The sequence below is a fragment of the Hippocampus zosterae genome, chromosome 14, assembly GCF_025434085.1.
Source record: "Hippocampus zosterae strain Florida chromosome 14, ASM2543408v3, whole genome shotgun sequence".
NCBI classification, from domain to species: domain Eukaryota; kingdom Metazoa; phylum Chordata; class Actinopteri; order Syngnathiformes; family Syngnathidae; genus Hippocampus; species Hippocampus zosterae.
Window position 1 is genome coordinate 432644 of NC_067464.1, and position 18809 is coordinate 451452.

At 56.9% G+C, this 18809-nt stretch overlaps 6 protein-coding genes across 10 annotated transcripts in view; 4 read left to right on the top strand and 2 right to left on the bottom strand.

Moving 5' to 3' along the window:
* The window catches only part of LOC127614745 (cofilin-2-like), an 84599-nt gene that overhangs the window by 36912 nt on the left and 28878 nt on the right, over nt 1-18809 (bottom strand). The gene's annotated exons all lie outside the window — the stretch shown is intronic.
* lgals3b (lectin, galactoside binding soluble 3b) lies at nt 403-2866 on the top strand. Of its 4 annotated transcripts, XM_052086111.1 has the most exons (8): nt 403-451; nt 703-740; nt 930-1020; nt 1089-1199; nt 1317-1510; nt 1599-1687; nt 2374-2542; nt 2648-2866. In XM_052086111.1, exons 2-8 carry the CDS (start codon nt 735-737, stop codon nt 2795-2797), a joined length of 810 nt encoding a protein of 269 aa, XP_051942071.1. In that variant the 5' UTR covers nt 403-451; nt 703-734; the 3' UTR covers nt 2798-2866. The 4 variants fall into 4 exon arrangements, with proteins under 4 accessions (XP_051942071.1, XP_051942068.1, XP_051942069.1 ...); XM_052086108.1 differs by lacking the exons at nt 403-451; nt 703-740 and having other exon boundaries at nt 832-1020; XM_052086109.1 differs by lacking the exons at nt 403-451; nt 703-740 and having other exon boundaries at nt 837-1020; nt 1089-1195; nt 1412-1510.
* On the top strand, nt 3000-5787 carry fbxo34 (F-box protein 34). Its single transcript, XM_052086106.1, has 3 exons — nt 3000-3384; nt 4064-4179; nt 4259-5787. Exon 3 carries the CDS (start codon nt 4266-4268, stop codon nt 5532-5534), a length of 1269 nt encoding a protein of 422 aa, XP_051942066.1. The 5' UTR covers nt 3000-3384; nt 4064-4179; nt 4259-4265; the 3' UTR covers nt 5535-5787.
* jmjd7 (jumonji domain containing 7) lies at nt 5815-8351 on the bottom strand. Its single transcript, XM_052086107.1, has 9 exons — nt 8167-8351; nt 7763-7916; nt 7540-7678; nt 7346-7460; nt 7216-7272; nt 7040-7135; nt 6672-6748; nt 6445-6604; nt 5815-6348 (listed from the first exon to the last, which is right to left on the bottom strand). Exons 1-9 carry the CDS (start codon nt 8213-8215, stop codon nt 6260-6262), a joined length of 936 nt encoding a protein of 311 aa, XP_051942067.1. The 5' UTR covers nt 8216-8351; the 3' UTR covers nt 5815-6259.
* lrrc57 (leucine rich repeat containing 57) lies at nt 8498-11190 on the top strand. Of its 2 annotated transcripts, none has more exons than XM_052086115.1 (6): nt 8498-8727; nt 9120-9275; nt 9467-9602; nt 9701-9969; nt 10123-10308; nt 10544-11190. In XM_052086115.1, the coding sequence occupies exons 2-6, from the start codon at nt 9192-9194 to the stop codon at nt 10583-10585; spliced, it is 717 nt and encodes a 238-aa protein (XP_051942075.1). In that variant the 5' UTR covers nt 8498-8727; nt 9120-9191; the 3' UTR covers nt 10586-11190. The 2 variants fall into 2 exon arrangements, with proteins under 2 accessions (XP_051942075.1, XP_051942076.1); XM_052086116.1 differs by having other exon boundaries at nt 9144-9275.
* On the top strand, nt 12065-17561 carry tyro3 (TYRO3 protein tyrosine kinase). The gene is made up of 19 exons (XM_052086098.1): nt 12065-12381; nt 12792-12978; nt 13191-13291; nt 13380-13550; nt 13640-13726; nt 13811-13926; nt 14027-14207; nt 14294-14436; nt 14596-14734; nt 14806-14947; nt 15048-15142; nt 15323-15418; nt 15491-15571; nt 15674-15766; nt 15837-15958; nt 16063-16172; nt 16258-16417; nt 16798-16934; nt 17157-17561. The coding sequence occupies exons 1-19, from the start codon at nt 12324-12326 to the stop codon at nt 17542-17544; spliced, it is 2607 nt and encodes an 868-aa protein (XP_051942058.1). The 5' UTR covers nt 12065-12323; the 3' UTR covers nt 17545-17561.

Here is an 18809-nt window from a genome sequence, read left to right on the forward strand (position 1 = left end):
GTCATGACGGTTGTCTTTGGGTGATGATTGAGGTCCTGTTACCATGGCAACAGTATTTTTTTCTTGACGTCATCAATCGATCAATCGACTGCTTTGAACCCTTTCGCTGCAATTGAGCCAAACGTCACGATCGACGCGGTCTGCTATCCTTAATCTGTGCCAAGAGCGCAGCTCCGCTTACCTGTGGGATTGACTGACTTCAGACAGACCAGGAAACGTTCCTTCAACAATGACTTTTTACACGCATGCGCGTTGGCTGAATTGTGTGTGAAGAATGTTGTCCCTGTTGTGTGTGTGAAGTGTGTGTGTGTTTGTTTTGCATGTCACTTCTATGCTGTCATGGCAACAGACGAAGGCAAGAATTCATCCGAGGGTGTGGCCTGAGGTTGCAAACAAGGCGAGGCTTACGCACACACTCGAATTTGCACACAAACTCGACGGCGCGGCACAGGTAAGGTGAACTTTCTCACTTTTATCGCTTCTTTGCTTTGATTGAGTTCATCGTTCGTTGCCGTCACCATCAGCTCATGACGGCAGGAAAAAGGCAAAAGAAATAAGTTGAAAGGTCAACTTGTTTCTTTCATCTTTCTTCTCCCATTTGGCTTGAGCCGTCTCGTTTGGTTTGGGTCGGAGTGAGCGTGAGACGGCGCCATGACGCACATTTTTGCTCGTCACTCAAACCAGTTTGTATTCTTCTTCAAGTTGGCACTCGTCTGTCCGCGTCAGCACAGAAGATGAATGTAAGTCTCGTTTTTTGTCTTCTCGGTGTCTCAGAACCCGTGTGTGTGTGTGTGTGTGTGGGTGCGTGTTCATAGAGAACATTCCAATGGACGTGCCGCACCCTCTTTATGATGTGCTGCATTTACGGACACCCGGCGAAGGTATTTGTGTGTCGTGTTGACTTTTTGTCGTTGTCGTTTACCTGTCAGCTCAGCGACGCTCTTGACGACGGCGCCCCCTCTGGGGCCGGCACCCAATCGGCAGGAAGCCTGGCTTGGCCGCAACAGCCCAACCGGCCCGGTAAGTTTTGCCGTGGTGAGATTTGACGCTCGTGACGAGTCCTCGGCCCATTTCACCTCTGTCACCAGGTGCGCCCGCCAACCCCACCTGGGGCGGAGGTCCCGGAGGTCAGTGGCCTGGAGGGCAGCCCGCTGCCGGAGGTGCCGGTGGGGGTGCGGGCCAGTGGCCCGGAGGGGCAGGCGGGTGGCCCGGACAGCAACCTGCTGGCGGGTGGCCCGGACAGCAGCCTGGACAGCAGCCCGCTGGCGGGGGGGCAGGCGGGTGGCCCGGACAGCAGCCCGCTGGCGGGGGGGCAGGTGGGTGGCCCGGACAGCAGCCCGCTGGCGGCGGTGCAGGCGGGTGGCCCGGACAGCAGCCCGGACAGCAGCCCGCAGGCGGGTGGCCCGGAGGACAGCCCCCGGCCACAGGCGGAGGTCAGTGGCCGTCCCCGTCAAAAGGTAGCGGGGACTGGCCCGCTCCATCTCCCGGAACGGCGGCCAACACTTCTCTGGTACCGCCGCACACGCGCGTCTCAACTTGCGCAGAACAATTTGGATGGGTGATCTTCCCAAAACAAAGGCCTGCCGTTTGTGTTCCAGACGGTCCCGTACAGCCAAAAGATCCCCAACGGCCTGAGAAGCGGAAGCGTCATTCACATCAAAGGAAGCATCAAACCCAAAGCTGACAAGTCAGTCGGATGACAATTTTGACAATTTTGACAGCCGTGTCTTTGAGATTTAGACGGCGGAGACCGCGGAACCACGTGCGCCAGTGAAAAAGTCCGCGGTGGGGTGTGGCTAAGGTCCGGTGGGGGTGGGGGTGTTGTGCTGTGCTCTGCTCGGGCAACGCCTGGGGACAATGTCTCGGATGCAAGGGGGGCAGAGTCCGGATGTTCATCTCCGCCGGCCTTGGCGGCGCCAAACCAGACTGAGATACAGTCCTTCATTAGGTTCTCGATGCGGTCAGGACGGAAGGGAGTCGGCAGTCCCATGGGGAGCCGCACTCCTTGGCGCAGCTGCCAGACCGGGCCGAGATTTCCCGATTTCCGCGGTCCCGGGGTCATCAGGGCGAACAGCGAGGGGCTGAGGACGGAGCCCTGCGGCTCGCCGGCATTTGGGGGCAAGACACTGCGGACGTTCCTCTTCATCGTCCGCAAAACCGGCTTCGGTCGACGAAACGAATGAGAACGGCAAACGCGATCGTGACAATAATGACGATGACAGTGACATGAGAACAGCCAAGACGATAATGATGACAAGGAGAAAACGTTTGACGCTCACGATCATCGCGAGCAACCAAACGATAGCGACGCAGACGACGGCCGCATTGCGGCTGCCGCCGAGAAGCGCTAACGTGGCTGCGCGCTGCCTGCAGGGTGACGGTGGACCTTTCCACCGGCAGCGATCTGGCGTTCCACTTCAACCCTCGCTTCAACGAGAGCGGCAGGAAGGTGATCGTGAGGAACAGCAAAATCGGCGGCAGGTGGGGCAGCGAGGAGAGGAACCTGTCGCGCTTCCCCTTTACGCCCGGCCAGCCCTTCGAGGTGAACGCGCCATAATAGCAACGCTAACAAAAACTTCTGCGCGAGTGTGTTTCTGTGTGTCCGTCTGTATTTGCGCCCTTGAATTTCTCCGTGTGTGCGTTTCAGTTGAAGATCGAGTGCACGTCGAGCGCCTTTGTGGTGTCCGTTCAAGGCTCTCACCTGTTGGACTTCAAGCACCGCGGTGGAAACCCCGGTCAGATCCGAAGTCTGGACATCTACAACGACCTGTCCCTTTCGCACGTCAGCATACAGTGACCTCTGACCTCTGAACGCAGTCCGTCAACACCTGCCGGAGTCTGAAAAATAAAGTCGGCTTGAAGCCCATGACACTTGTTTGTCAGTTAATGGAAAAGAACATAGGAAGAAAAATCTGGATGAAGGAAGAAAGCATCATCGAATGCTTAAAAAACAAATATCCAATTCTCACCTGAGTCTGAGTTCATACGTCATGTGACAGACACCCGTATTGTTCATGAAAAGAAAAAAACTTTTTCACAACCTGTCTCTCTCTCTCAAAACTGAACGCTATGATGAGATCTATTCGCACAGTTTTTGCTATTCGTGTCCCCTCCCGTTTGCGACCCTCGTGAGCATGAAGCAGATCAGGAAAAAAAAGTATCACTCCACGAAACGAGCGCAGGTGCGTGCTATCCTCTTCACCGTAGACGATCTTCGTACGTCCAGTGACGTCACGGCGCCGCGGCTCCAGCCGGAGGTAAAAGCCAAAGTGAAGACCGACGTCAAGGTCTCGTCCGCCGTGGGAGTGCCCCGCGCGTCCCGAGCCTTCTTGGGAGGCCCCCGAAGGCGCCGTCGCCGGCCTACCAAGGACGATTCGGAATCAGGTGAGTCGCGCTGTCTGTTGTCGGCCTCTCGCGCCCGTTAGCTTGCGATGCTAACAAACATTGCGCACATCGATCGAGCCCAGTGACGGACGCGACCCCGCCGACCAGGTGTGCGCCCGTATCGGGCGTCCGCGGCGCCGTTGGACGAGGGTTCGCGGCTCCCGTTTTTGAGCGTTTGGGCCTTTTCAAGTCGACTTGAGCGTTCGGTGTACGCATGTCACGACGATCACCGCCTCCCGGGGCAGTGCGCAGAGCTCGGTGTTGCGTGCAAATGGCGAACTCGTTGGGAGAAGGCGAAGGAAGGTACAAGGGGGGGGGGGGGGACGAATGGGATAATGGCATAAGGAAAAGAAGCCAAGAGAAAATGAAGGAATGACGGAAGGGACGAAGGAGAGGAGAGAAGCGAAGCAAGCAAGAAGAGGCAGAAGATTTGGGGGGGGGGGGCGGGGAAGCAGGTGGAAAGAGGAGCTCAGTGGAGGAAAAGGGAACGTCAGGAGAATGAAAGAAGGAAGCGTGAAGAAAAGATGAGCAAAGAGAAAGCAGCGCCTGTTGAGTTTTCGCCGAACTTTACTCTGCGCTCACTTTGTCGCAAATGTTGTTGACGTCAAGAATAAGCGACGCGTCACTTCCTGCCGATTGCCAAACGGTGAGTGTCCCGCCTGAACTTTGAACCCCGCAGGTCATCACCCGTTGACGAGCCCTCGTCGCGCTCACCCGGCGCGACATGTGACAAGCCGTCAGTCAAACCAGGCTCCTCCTCCTTTGACCCTAAGCCAATCGCGGCGCCATCTGGAGGTAAAGCCCGCCTCCAGGCCGCCCGCGCTCGTCCAACGCGGCGACCTCGTCAAGTTGACGTGCGCTTCCCCGTCTCCAGGCCCGCCATGCACGTCAAGCCGCTGCGCTCCGAGCTGCGCGTGGATGTGTCGGGGAGGGGCACGCCGCCCGGGGCCGTCAACGGCGGCGGGCGCCGCCCCCTCGGCGCCATCGCCGGCAACGCGCTGAGGGGGCGGGCCTGCCCGCCGCCGCCGCTCTCGCTTTGTCCGGCCAAAGACGATCCCGCCGCCTTCCTTGACATGTGCGCCGTCATCAAGCCGGGCCACGTCCGCGAGAAGATCGCCCTCTTCGCTCCGGACTCCGCCTCCGTCCGCGCCCCCTCGACCCGGGCCGGGAAGGTGAAGAGCAGCCGGCGGGAAAATGGCGACGCCAAGCGACGGCGGAGGTCCGCGGGCCACAAAAACCTCCGGCGCGACGCCGGCGCCTCGGACCGGAGTTGGGCGGAGGGGGCGGAGCCCAAGGTGTCGGTGGGCGCCATGGTGGCGTTCCTGGAGCGGCGGCGCCGCAGCGGCGGGCGCCACGCCGGGCTGCCCCCCCTGCCGGAGGACCCGGAGAGCGTGCGCGTGTCGGACGTGGTGGCCAAGCTGGAGTGTTTGCAGCGTCGCGACGGAGGGGGCGCCTTCACGACACCGAGGAGGTGGGTGGGCCGCCTCCTGCTGACCGCCGGTCCCGCTGCGTCCCCTCCGGCCGACGCTCGCCGCGACGACCCGACCCAACGCTCCCGGTCGCCCCCTGCGGGCGGCGCCGCGACTCCGGAGACGCCGCCCTCGCTCGGGGAGACCGAGCCCCCTCCCGGGTTGCTGTTTCTCTCCGCGCCCTCGCCGCCGCCCCCTGGCGTCCGCTGGTACGAGTCGCAGGCGGAGGCGGCGGCGCCCGATGACTTTGCGCAGACGAGGCGGCGGCTGGGCGAGCTGCTGGAGCCGCCGGCCACTTTGGCGACGCTGCCGCAGGACGTGCTGGCGGGCGTCTTTGCGCTGTTGCCCACCCGCAGCCTGGCGGCCCTCAAGTGCGCCTGCCGCTACTTCAAGTCGCTCATCGAGAGCTACGGCGTGCGGCCCGCCGACTCCCTGTGGGTGTCGGACCCCCGCTACCGCGACGACCCCTGCAAGAAGTGCAAGCGGCGCTACGGGCGCGGCGACGCCTCGCCGTGCCGCTGGCACCACAAGCCGTACTGCCAGGCGCTGCCGTTCGGGCCCGGCTTCTGGCTGTGCTGCCGCCGCCTGCGCCGGGACGCCCCCGGCTGCAACGTGGGGCTCCACGACAACCGCTGGGTGCCCGCCTACGTCGCCGGCTGCCGCGGGAGCGCCGACGACTGAGCTGCGTGGCAACCCCCCCCCACCACCACCACCCCCTCCCTCTTCCCTGACTTTTGTCGGCTGAGGAAGGAGTCTCGGGCAGGACTCGCTTCCGCAACTGGAAGTCGCGGCTCGGGCGGCCATTTTACATTTCTTTACTTTGTTTTTGGGGGAGGGACGCGATGTTTGTTTACGTGTACATAAAAATGACTTTTAAGAAAGCCAAGTTGGTGTATTGAAGATGCTGCAATAAAAAGACCGATTAAAAAAAAAATTTGATAAGAGCCTCCAACTTGTTGGCTTGTCCTTCTCGGATTTAATCAGAATGAAAGCAAGCCAACGGTGACCTGCGCCGGCGGCCATTTTAAAACTTTGACATTTTCTGACGGCAGTCGCGAGTTTGGACAAAGTACGTACGCGGCGGGCAGCCCCACATCAAGGGCAAGATCTTCCCGAGTGGGATTCGGGAGCGGACTGAGCCGTGACGCTTGAACCGAGGTACTTTCCCCTCTTAGCAAGCGACTTGCGTGGCGACTTAGGTGACAGTTTTTGGTCGCGTCTGCAGTTGGCGCTTCATGAACGAAAATGCGCGGGTGCGACTATTTTGGCTCTGCCTCTGGGTGACACGGTTAACACCAAGTCCTCATCAAGTCGGAGTTGAGTTTCATCGAGCCCCTTGCGACGCGACACCATTTGTCACGTCGCCCCCGTGTGGCTCTGCGGCGCGCTGCAGGCCGGCGGTCGGCTCAGTGTCGGGAGGTGACGGCTGAAATGTCGTCCAGGAGCGTGAAGTAGTTGTACTTGATGTCAAAGTCCATGTCGTACCAGAAGTTCACTAGAAAAAAAAAAAAAAAACATGCCGGCGTATAGTTTTAAAAAGTAAAAATTTTGTTTTGAAAATGTGTTTTCAAAAAAAAAAAAAAAAACCGACCTGCAACGCAGCCGTGCGACTGCCTGACGTGGTGGAACCACAAGGACGGCAGGTAGAGCATCTCTCCCGCCTTCACGCTGCAGCGCAGCGGCCTCGCCCGGCCGTACGCGGGGTAGCGCTCCAGGTCCGGGGCCAGCGGGTCCACGGGGATCCACGGCACCTGCCGGCGGGGACGCGGTGTCAAGAGAGGACGCCGGAGCGAGTCTCCGCCGCTCGAACGCACGCACCTTCTCGCCCTCGCTCCGGTCCACCATCTCAAAGTCGCCGTCGTCCTTCTGGCGGTAGACCGCGGGCTGGTAGAGGCCTGGTGGCGCGTGGTTAGCAGAATCGACGACAGACGACGGGATGTTAGCGTGTAAAGGCCGGTCGGCCGCGGGCACCGTTGTGACTGGACTTGCTGTTGCTATGCTCGCTTACGATGTTAGCATACGTTAGCATTAGCACTGTTCCTGTGGTTACCGTGGTTGCGGCTACCAAAATGTTTGCTATTTGTGGTTAGCAAGTAAAGGCCATCTGTTGCTACGGTGATGAGCGTAACCGTTCGTTAGCCCGCTAGGGTTCGCCCGGAGGATGTGAGCACGGTTGCTATGGTTACCATAAGGAATGAAGGGTCTGTCGGTGGGTGGCAGCAGGATGAAGTCCTTCTGTCCAGAGATGACGCAGTAAAGATTCTCGTAAGGATCTTTGTGGACTGAAACGGGAAGCGGAACTTTTTTTTTTTTGTTCGGTTTTGTTTTGTTTCCATCAGGCAACACGGCGAGCAGATCTCACGAGACGTGACGGCGTTGGCCTCGCCGAGCCAGAAGTTGACGGCGTCGGGCAACCTCCCTGAACAAAGGACAAAAGGAGTCAGCGACGGGCGTGCGTCAAACGGCGCCAGCGAGCGAGCGAGCACGCTCACCCAGTGCCGCGCTCATCCAGGCAACGTGCGCGTCCACGTCGGCCGTCAGCTCGGGGAGCTCCTCCACTAAGTTGGAACACTGCTTCTGAACGTACAACACGCCGCGCTGCTTCACCTGATGCGAAGTTTGTGAAGCACTTTTGTACTTGATCGGAGTCCCTCATGTCGACTCTTTGGAGTGTTGTCATTCGTACCTTTCCTTGGATGACGTCGAGCACGGAGGAAAAGCTCATGCGCCGCTCCTCGGGCGTCACAAATCGATCGCCTTTGACGGCGTCGGCGTAGCCGTCGGGGGTGAGCGCCACGCTGATGACCTTGGAGCCCACCTTCTCCCTGCAGACGGGAAGCGAGAGGCCCGCGCTCCAGCCGGGTGTCCTCGGACGCCCGTCGGCGGGACTTTTGAACTTGGCCTCCTACCTGAGGTACGCGGGCGTCCACCTGGACAGAGCCGGCCAATGGTCCAAGGCGTTACGTATGATGCACGGCTTGTTGGGAGCGATCCACTGGCGGTAGAAGTCCAGCGGCTCGGGTGGACCGTCCACGTAAGGCACCGATCGGCTCAGATACAAATCTGAAACGTTACGAGTAGAGTAGGAAGTGTTAGCAGCACTTGTTCTCATACTATTTGGATAACTACAAGTTATCCAAATAGTATGAGAACAAGTCGAGGAAGATTCAGTATTAGTAGTAAGGTTATCAATGATATTGGTTTTAATCGCGTATGCATAGTAATAGTGCCAATATGATTAGTACTAGCCTATTGGTAGTCATAAGTATGTTACAAGTAAAGTCGGCACTTTAAAAAATATCGACGGTCGTACCGTGAGCCTCTTCTGCGAAATGAATAAGTCGCTCCTTCACGGCGTCCATGACGTTTATCAATCGCTCGTGCGGTGTTCGATAAATATCACAAGTGGAAAATCACATTTTTGGACGCGGCCACTCGGCCCGGGCTGTTTTGTTGACAGACTCTGCGCATGCGCAATGAGTCTTCGTCAGCCGCCTACTTCCGGTCGGACGATGCCAGCTGGGCGGAAGTACACGTCACAGGAAGCAGGACGTCACCAAACTTTTCCAGACAGAAATATTAATGTCATGAAATCGATCTTTTTGCGTGGAGACAAATTACAAATCTCGATGAATTGTAAATGATTATACGGAGTGACGATGACGTACTTCCTCTAAGACAAACAAACGGCGGTGTACTGCGCGTGCGTAATATGTCGTGACGTGTGGGGATTATCTGTTCACGGTTACAAGGGCGGCTCTCTGAACTTTTCAAAAACATTTTCTGTCAAACACGTTTTTCAACAACATAATGGATGTTTAAATCGTCTGCAGCTTGTACTACGAGAGGAGCGTAACAATTCGTCACTTGTGACGTAAGTGAGCCGCCTGGCCGAGTCTGGAACTATGCTAGCGTTTAGCATGCTAACTGATGTTTCGCTTATGTTACTTTAGCTTCGCCCCCTGCCCCATAACACAAACATAAACACACAGGCACACGCGACAGAGTGGGCCGAACTTTCTGGTCGAGTGGTTCGAGTTTTCGTCGCCTTTTACGACTCATGATAACGAATGTTAAACAAGCAGACATGGATGCTCCGGCTATTTAGCGCCTCCGGCGACAGGCTGATGTCATCAACTTTGGTACCGATGAACTTCCGTCTTATTTGATTGACAGCTGGAGGTCCGCGACGGTTGAATATTTTGAATCGCAGTGTCACGTGACGTGTGGATTTTTCTTGAATTTCTTTTATTTTTTTAAATTGAGGTTGCAATCGACGTTGATGTGCAGGACAGGACAGCGCCGCTGTGACGGAGAAAGTTTGGACCTTCCGTCCGGATGGGGAACAGCGCTCTCAAGTCCCACCTGGAGACTTCCCAGAAGACGGGAGTATTCCAGCTCACTGGAAAAGGACTTCCGGAGGTGAGACGTGTCATGTAGCAGTGTGGTTGGGTCCCATTTTAGTTTGATGGTCCGTATTTTGAAGTGCGGTGTGGATTCTACTGTCATGGTGTTCTAATATGATCGAGGACCGAGGACCCCGCCAAGCGTCGGTGCTGCTAGTTGTCAATGCTAAGCTAACAGGACCCGATACGGGACCTTGTGGTCTTCAGTTTCCCGAGGAACTGCAGCGGCTTAAGGCAAACCTCCGAACCGTGGACTTGTCTGACAACAAGTTGGAGTCGCTTCCTCCTTCCATTGGGATCTATGCGCAGCTCCGGAGTTTGACCCTCAACGCCAACAGGCTGGGTGAGTGCAAACGGTCACGATCCAAAGGTCAGTGGCGCTGGAACGAGGCGCCAAACTCTTCGAAGCTCACGCGGGCTTGCTTTTTTTTTGGTCCTCAGGCGGACTCCCCGACGAGATCGGGAAGCTGAAGAAACTGGAGACTCTTAGTCTGAGTTCCAACCGGATCCAGCATCTCCCGCCCACCATGGACCAGCTCAAGGCCCTGCGGACCCTCATCCTGGCCGGGAACCGCATCTCGGAGTTCCCTAGCGGACTCGGAGGCCTGAGACACCTGGATCTGCTGGACTTGTCCCGCAACCAGATTCGGAGCGTGCCGCCGGCGGTGTCAGAGTTACAAGTCATTGAGATCAACCTCAACCAGAACCAGGTACCAAACAATTAGCCCGGTCCAAAAAGAACCCCGGCCTGGCTTTTGCTCGCGTCGTCGGCTTTGCGCTCAACAAAGGTCGCGCCCGACATCGATTTTGTAAAGTGTCACTGAGGCGATCTGGGAAGCACGGAAGTTGCGCTGGTCTTGCAGATCTCGCTGCTGTCGGCGGACGTGTCTCGGTGCCCTCGCCTCAAAGTTCTGCGCGTGGAGGAGAACTGCTTGGACCTGGCCGCCATCCCGCTGTCGGTTCTGAACGAGTCGCAGGTGTCTCTCTTCTCGGTGGAAGGAAACCTCTTTGAGGTCAAGAGTCTCCGGGACCTGGAGGGCTACGACAAGGTGAGGGCGCTCCGAGCATGGTCGGCCGCGGCTAACGGGTTCCACTGGTGGCTCGGCCTTTTCCGTGAAAATGGATTCCCCGCAGTCGCTTAAAAAAAAAAAGACCGGTTGGCAAGCAAATTCATTTGTTCCGCACGGCAATAAAATATCAATGTAAGTCTTGTTGCTACGGCGACCCGCTCGGCGCTCGGGCCAATGGGAGAGCAGCATTTGATGGCCACGTCTTCCCTCGCAGTACATGGAGCGTTTCACCGCCACCAAGAAGAAGTTTTCCTGAAAAGCCGCCACCGACTTGTCCTGCTCTTCCGACGCAAAACGGCAAAGGAGAATTTGGAAGAAGAGCCAAAAAGACGATCCCGTTGTGTTTCCCGCCAGTTAGCGCCGCTTGTGTCCCGCCAGGAAGTCATTTGTCCCCCCCGCCGCCCCCGCCGCGGCCATCCAGAGGAACGGAACGGAGCGGAAACGGAAACTGTTCTCTTTGAGTCCCTAAAGGCTCATCGGCTGCATGTTTTTGCCCCGCCGAGGATGCAGAAAAGACAAAGTCGTCAGACGCCCTTCGTCCGATGGCGTTGACGTGTCGGCCATGTCGGTGCGTTTGCATCACGGCGACTGCACCAAGAGTTGTTTGCCCTTAGCCAGCGACGAGCTATTTCTGTTTCTTTTTGAGATATGAAGTCTCACCATAAAAGCAGACCTCGAAGGACCTGATGACTCGACCAAGGACACGAAACGGTTTTCACTAATGATGTGGGCTTGTAAAAAAAAAAAAAAAAAAAAAGTTGCTTTTGTTGATCAAATATTAACTTGTATTCTTTCATAGTGTCATTCACAATTTAAATTTAATCAATGAACAATTGCTCAATAAAGAAACTGTCAAGTGTATTTATTGACAATAAATCAATCGGTTGGATATATCAGTAAAAAAAATAAAGTACTGTAATGTCATTTTCCTTCATTGGTATCTCATCACACTGACCAAAATGTTGATCTGTGTTGCTCAACACCGACACCTGCTGGATCTTGTGCGTTATTGCATTGGGGGCAATTTACCGCCTATTACATACAATGCAATCCAGCCATCCATTTTCCGATCCGCTTTATCCTCACTAGGGGGGGGGGGGGGGTGCAGAAGCTACCCCAGCTGTCTTCGGGCAACCCTGAACCGGTTGCCAGCCAATCGCAGGGAACACGGAGACAAACAAACATCCACGATCACACTCGCACTTCAAATTTAGTGTTCAATAATAATAAGAATTTTATTTCTAAGTGCCTTTCAAGACACTCAAGGAGACCTTACAATAAAAAGAAGGAACACTTCTTCACGAATTTTTGGAATGTGGGAGGAAACCGGAGTACCCAGAGAAAAGCCACGCCAACAGGAAGGCCAGAGCCGGGATCGAACCCACAACCTCTACACCGGGCGTGTCCAGCTCCAGCCTTGGAGGGCCACCGTCCTGCCCAATTTCCATCTCCCCCGCCCGATTCAGATGAGCAGCTCTCAAGCAGAAGCAGAACCAGCCTGATGATTGGAATCAGGTGGAGAGCTGGAAAACGGGCCTGACGGCGGACCGCGGGGACCGACTTTGACCCCCCCCCCCCCCCCCCCCCCCCCCCCGCTCTACACGGTGAGCTCGACGCGCTCGACACTCGATCGCCGAGAAAGCTCCGCGGTTGAACGTGATTCCCAATTGTCTTGATGTTTTTCGGTCAGCAGAAAATAGGTGCAGGCGTCTTATTTCGAAGGCGTAGAATTCCACATCCGGTGCGGTCACCTGACGTCACCGTCACAACCTCGGCAAAGCGGTGCCCCCCACAGCAAGCAACCTCCCCCGTGGTTACCAAGCCGCCTGCCGACGAGGAACTTTGTTCCAGAAGTCTTCTCCCGCTTTTCCTTCTGCGTTGTTGCGCCGCGACTTGACGTCAGATCGAAGCGGCCAAGCGTGTTTGTGAGCGCGCCAAGGGCGGGAGGGCCGGGGGGGGTCAAAAGTGCACTTTCTCACGGCGGACAAACAAACATGCTCGGGCTGGTGCTGAGGTTCGCGCTGGTCGCCGTGCTAACCTGCTGCGCTATCGGTGAGTGCGCCGCGTCGGTATTTTTGATCGGCCAATTGATTGCTTGCGGCAGGGTCAGGTGCGCTACTCGATACCTTCGAATAACTGTCACTTTTTTTCCCCCTCAACTTTCAATCAATCCATTTTCGCACTGTGACTCGGTTGAAAGTGTGCGCGAGCCTCCTTCGTTCTCCGATGATTTGGAATTCCAGCGATCAAGTTATCGATCAAGCTCATGTTGACGTCATCAAAATCACCGCAGCGGGGTGACGTCGGCGCGGATGTACGGGAAGAGGGATGATGTCACGTTTGTGTGTGTGTGTGTGTGTGTGTGAGAGGAGCGTTTACGGTTGATTTTTTTTTTCAAGCGAGCTCAAATGCACCCAAAAACAAAACAAAGGCCGCAAGGTGTCTTCCGTGTCATCCGTCAGGCGGCGTGACGTTCAGCCGGCACCCGAGCAACCAGACGGTCTCTCAGGGTAACGCCATCCGGCTGGGCTGCGCCGCGGAGGGCGTGGAAGAGCCCGAGGTGGTTTGGATGAAGGACGGCGCTCGGCTCCTCGGCAGCGACCAGATGTTCATCGCCCTCGGGGAGAACCACTGGGAAACCTACCACAGGTAGCCGCAACCAAAGGGCTCCGCGGGGGGGGGTGGCACCGCTCGGTCAACGTGGCAAACGTGGTTGTTGCCGCTTGGCTTCATCTGTTTCTCACCTTCGCCGCGTGGTCTCTCCACACACATTTGGATTTTAAAACGCTGCCCTGAAGCGGCCGACCAGAACCTCGCAAAGTGGTCCCAGTCCCAGTCCAAAGTCCAGTTTTGTGTTTCAGCGTGAAGTCGGTCCAGCAGCAGGATGCGGGCCAGTACTGGTGCGAGGTCGACTTCCACGGACGGACATTCTCATCCCAACGGGCCTGGATCACGGTCGAAGGTGAAGAACAAACGGGAATGCCGGTTCGGGTGGTTTTTCCCTAGGACTGCCATCACGGTCTGCGCGTGTGCCCCCCCCCCACCCCCAGGCGTCCCCCACTTTGTTCAGGAGCCTCAAGACGTGTCCACGCTTCCCGGCAAGCCCTTCAACCTGACCTGCGGTGCCGTCGGACCGCCCGAGCCCGTGGAGGTTCTGTGGTGGGTGGGGGGCGTCCAGGAGGGAGGCGCCTCTCCCTCCCCCTCCGTCCTTTGGCTGCGCGGTAAGAGCTCGCGTATCCCGGCCTCAAGTGGCCCGCCGAGCCAACCGGCAGGAGCGAGGCGGCCCGAGTCACGTGTCGTCGGCACGCAGGTGTCAACGAGACGGTGAAGGTCTACTGCGAGGCCCGCAACGCCCGCGGGATCTCCGTGTCCAGAACGGGAAGCGTCTTCATCAAAGGTGAGAGCGCCGTTGGGCCTGTGGCGAGCGGCCCACCCCTTAGCGTTTTGGCGTTTACCATCCCGACATGCGGCCTCACCACAGCGCTGCCGGCGGCTCCGGCTGGACTGAAGGTTGACTGGATGGCGGATGGCGATGCCTCGTTGTCGTGGCAACCGGGCTTCACGGGTCACTCCGACTTGTCCGCCTGCGTTGTCCAGGTAATGTGCAAAGTGCGCGGGGGTGCTAGCACGTCTCGCACACATCGCCATTCATTTAGTCTCATGGGTCTGTTCCCGCCCCCCCCACCCCCCGCCTCAGCTCCAGCGGTTGTCTCCCGGTCGTTGGATCCTGCCCGAGTTCTCGGTGTCGGTCCCTCCTCACCGTCACGTCCTCGCCGGTCTGACCCGCCACTCAAACTACAGCGCGCGGGTGTCCTGTGTCAATGAGGTGGGGGCGTCGCCCTTCTCCCCCTGGTTGCGCTTCGTGACGCCCGAGTCAGGTGACCCGCCAGTCTCCGGTCGGGGCCGCCGCGGAGGGCGAGGCCGGCCGGCCCGCGTCAACAAGGCGCTGCGTTTGTCCCCGCAGTACCCGCCGCGGCCCCTCGGAATCTGACCTTTGACTTGTCGGAACATCAGCTGAGCCTCGCGTGGGCGGAGCTTCGGGAGGAGGAGCTTCAGGGGGAGCTGCTGGCCTACAAGGTGCGATGGATTCTGGGAGGGGAGCGACAGGTGAGCTCATTGCTTGGATTGATTGATTGACAGCGTGAGTGCGTTTGCACGGAGCCTCCGGATCGAATGACGATTGAACGTCGTCCAAGTGTTTCCGATTATTGATTAAAGGAGTGATCGATTTTATCCGGGATGAATTTGGACATCCCGTGTGTGCAGGAGCCTCTGCTGTTCAAGGTGCCGCGGGCCCGCCTTTCGAGCGGCGGTCGCTTCTTCAACTCTTCCGTGCAAGTCTCGGCCTGCACGGCGGTGGGATGCGGACCCTGGAGCGCCCCCGTTGTGGTCCTGCCTGCTGCGGGTACGTTTTTTGTGACACAAAAAGCATGATCCAGTCACGCTAACGAAGATTTTTTTTTTGGGACCATGCAGGCGCCGTGGCGGCACCCGCGGGTGCCCCCACAGAACGCAGCCACATTTGGGTGGGGGTCCTCTTCGCCCTCCTGGCACTGACCGTCTTGGCGCTGCTCTTTTCCACCTTGGCTCGGAGAGGCGGGAAGGAAACGCACTTTGGGTACGGGACGGCGTCACAATACCAAGTCCATCTTGTCTGTGTCTGTGAGATGTTGTTGTCCCACCCCCCCGGCTCACACCCCCCTCGCCGCTTACTTCAGTTGGGCTTTCTCACCCGACGGCACTGACGCTACGGTTTCCTTCACGGCCGCTCGATCCTTCAACCGAAGCGCCGGGGACCAGCTGGTTTCGACACGTGAGTTGGGCGCCTGGAATGTTCCAGGAACTATCCAGCTCCAATTAATTTAAAAAATTGCATTTGCTTCATCGTTTATCAGATGAACTATTTTGGAGAAGCACCCGCGCTCATTTTAGCCGCGCCCACTACGAGGTTAATTGATGCACTCCTGTTTTGTGTGTGTGTGTCTCCCTCTAGTGGACAGTCTGGGTATCAGCGAGGAGCTCAACAACAAACTGAAGGACGTTCTGATCCCCGAGAGGCTGCTGCTACTCGGACACATGCTGGGCAAAGGTGCCGAGCCGTTCGTTCGCCGGCCGCCGCGTTGCCGGCAAGTTGACCGACGGCGCCCCCGTTTGCGTTTAGGCGAGTTTGGCTCGGTGCGCGAGGCCTTCCTGAAGACGGACGGCCGCCCGGCCCGGAAGGTGGCGGTCAAGGTCCTGAAATGTGAGTTTGCCCCGCCCCGCGAAGGTGAGCGCCTTCTAAACCTCGCAGCCCGATGACGTCCCCCCCCCCCCCCCCCCACGCCCCCCCATGCGGCGCATCCAGCTGACGTGGCCTCGTCGGACGACGTCGAGCAGTGCCTGAAGGAGGCGGCCCGCATGAAGGACTTCCGCCACCCCAACGTCATCCAGCTTATCGGTAAAGATGGCCCCCCGCCGCGCTAGCAAAGTCCGCCGTCTTTTGACGGGCGCCGCGCTTGCGCCCGCAGGGGTGAGTCTGCACCGGCGTCACGCCCGGCGTTTGCCCGTCCCCATGGTGGTCTTGCCCTTCATGAAGCACGGAGACCTGCACACGTTCCTGCTCCTGTCCAGACTGGGAGACCAACCCTTCGTACGTCCCGTCGGCGCGGCCGCATCGCCGCTGTCGGGCTCCGGTCGGGGGGTGGGGGGGGATGCTTGTATTATAGCGCTCCATATCCGCCTTTTTCCCATCAGGACTTGTCCACGCGCGTGCTGGTCCAGTTCATGTTGGACGTGGCGCGGGGGATGGAATACCTGAGCAATCGCAATATCATCCACAGGGACCTGGCGGCCCGCAACTGCATGTCAGTCGCCGTCGTCGTCCTCGCGCTCTTTTTTTGTCGTCGCGCACCCCCGTTCGGCGTGACGTGTCGCTGCGCTCTGCGTCAGGCTGGACGAGAACATGGTGGTGTGCGTGGCGGACTTTGGTCTCTCCAAGAAGATCTACTCGGGGGATTATTACCGGCAAGGATCCGTCTCCAAGCTTCCCGTCAAGTGGATCGCTTTGGAAAGCTTGGCCGATAACGTCTACACCACGCAGAGCGACGTGGTACTACACACACACACACACACACACACACATATTTCGTGATGTATCCCATAATGCATCTTGGGAAGAGTGCGCCACTCCTGGTCACTCGAGAGCAATATATATCCATGATTTGTGAAAATCTCTTTGAATAGCACGACACGCCACAACAAGAAAGCACATCAAGAACAAATGTTGCATTTGCACATCCACTACACTAGATGGCAGTAACGCTCGTTTTTTTTTTCGGGGATCAGTTCAGGCAATTGGGTGCATTTTAAATCTTTTACTGACCAACATTTAAAAAAAAAGACACTCTTCCTTGTTAAAAGTTGACTTTTAGTTGTTTTTCCTTTGTTTTCGTTTGTCTATTCTTCAAAACCTGCTTTTGTGTGTGTCAGTGGGCCTTTGGCGTCACCATGTGGGAAGTGATGACCCGCGGCCAGACGCCGTATCCCGGCGTGGAGAACTCGGAGATCTACGAGTACCTGATCCGAGGAGAACGTCTGAAGAAACCGGCCGAGTGCAGACAAGACATGTGAGTCCTTCGGGGTGTCGTGTGACGCCTCGGCGATGACATTCATGACGATGCCGCGGCACGTGGCGGTGTCACGAGTGACCGCTGAACTTTGACCTCGCAACGTCGTCAGGGGACCCTGGTTGGCTCTGACATCCGAGTGATTTGCAAGATTGTCATCGCCGTACGGTGATGTCACGTGACTCCAAAGTATTGTAACAAGATGTCATGTGACCTTCTCAGCTACGACGTGATGCACAGCTGCTGGAGTCCGGTGCCCAAATGTCGGCCGGCTTTCCAGCACTTGGCGGTCCTGCTGGAGGAGCTGCGGCTTAGCTTTTCGCCCGCCGCCCCGCGCAAGGAGTCCTTGCACTACGTCAACCTGGAGGGGGAAGGCCCGGAGGACGGGGGGGCAAGCGGGGCACCCGGCCCGCAAGAGGGCGACGGCTCGAGCGCCCCCTGGAGGCGGGGCGCCGAGGACGAGGAGGAGCGGGACTGGCTGATGGTGGCGTCCGGCGCCGCGCTGGCTATCGGGGGCGGTGGAGACTACAGGTACATCGCGGACCCCTGCGGAGACACCCGAGTGGGTCGGGAGCCGGAAGAGGACGACGACGCGGTCGTTCACGTGTGAACGCGGCGGATTAGCGCTTGAGACATTTTGCACACTTGCCTTGGCACTTTTTAACCGGCTTGTTCATGTCAACGTTTTCTTGTGACTAATTAAAAAAACTCTTATTTGTAACACCTTTTGTAGGCAGTGTCGCTGACATCAAACGGAAGAAAAACATCACATCAACATCTGCCAACGTTGAGTGGCTAATTGAAGCGGTGAGCATCACGTTGCGCCCTGACGACAAGGCAATAGATGGCATTTGAGGGGCGCGATAAACGTCCATGCAGCAAAACACCATTTGAGATTGCAAAGGCTTTATTGAGCTTCAAACGACAACATTAGTTGCTCCTTTAAAAAAAATATATCTGTAAATTGTTTCGCTTCTTGTTTGACCTTAGGTGAGCTAGCAAGCTGCTTCAGGGACACCACGTGAGATCAGGACCTCATTTTAATTCCGGACACAATATTAACGACTTGTTAAATTCTCCAGACTGGTAGTAGTTGTTCTGTAGGCCGTCGCTTAGCTAGCACTTGTTAGCCCGAGTACAGGCAATCAACTGGCGCCAACTTGCCTGTAATGCGAAGCTAGCGCTTCATGCTAACACATATATCACTGGTGCTTATGCTAAATTAGCATTTTCACCAAGTTCGGAGTCACTGCTAACAGAGTCTCGAGAGTGTCTCAAAGCTGCTGCATTTGAGAACCATCCCACTTTAAAGGACGTTATTTTTGTCTTCCTCCTACTCGAGGGTTTGCTATCCGTAACATTTTCAGCTGCCTGAGAAAGGTTTTTTTTTTCTTTCTCAACATCTACGCTCAAAAGACCATATTGAAGATGCTAACATGTAGCATGAGGCAAGTGTCATACTGAAACCACATAGTCTTGGTCTCGGCACTGCCAAATGCAACACCAAATTTATTTGCGCTCACCAATAGGTGGCGGGGCGGGACTAAGGAATTCTTCGGCGGGATGGCGCAATGCTTCAGTGAGGGGGCGGCCAGGGGTGGCTGGCCACGCGTGTGCATACCACCCGCAGTATCAAACTCAAGCTCATCGCAGAGCAGGAACAAGCCAAATTTACACGACGCCATTTTCTGTGACGTTGCTTTTCTTTGGTGGTCCACTTCACACCGACTGTGTGATGAGGACTGGTTGACCTGCAATGGTGTGAAGTAGTTCTGTTTTTAAACGGTTGGGTTTTTGACCAACCATACTGCGCGCAACACGGAAGAACCAAACGACTGGCAAATTTTTGCCGCACACTCAGCGTTTGAATGCGGC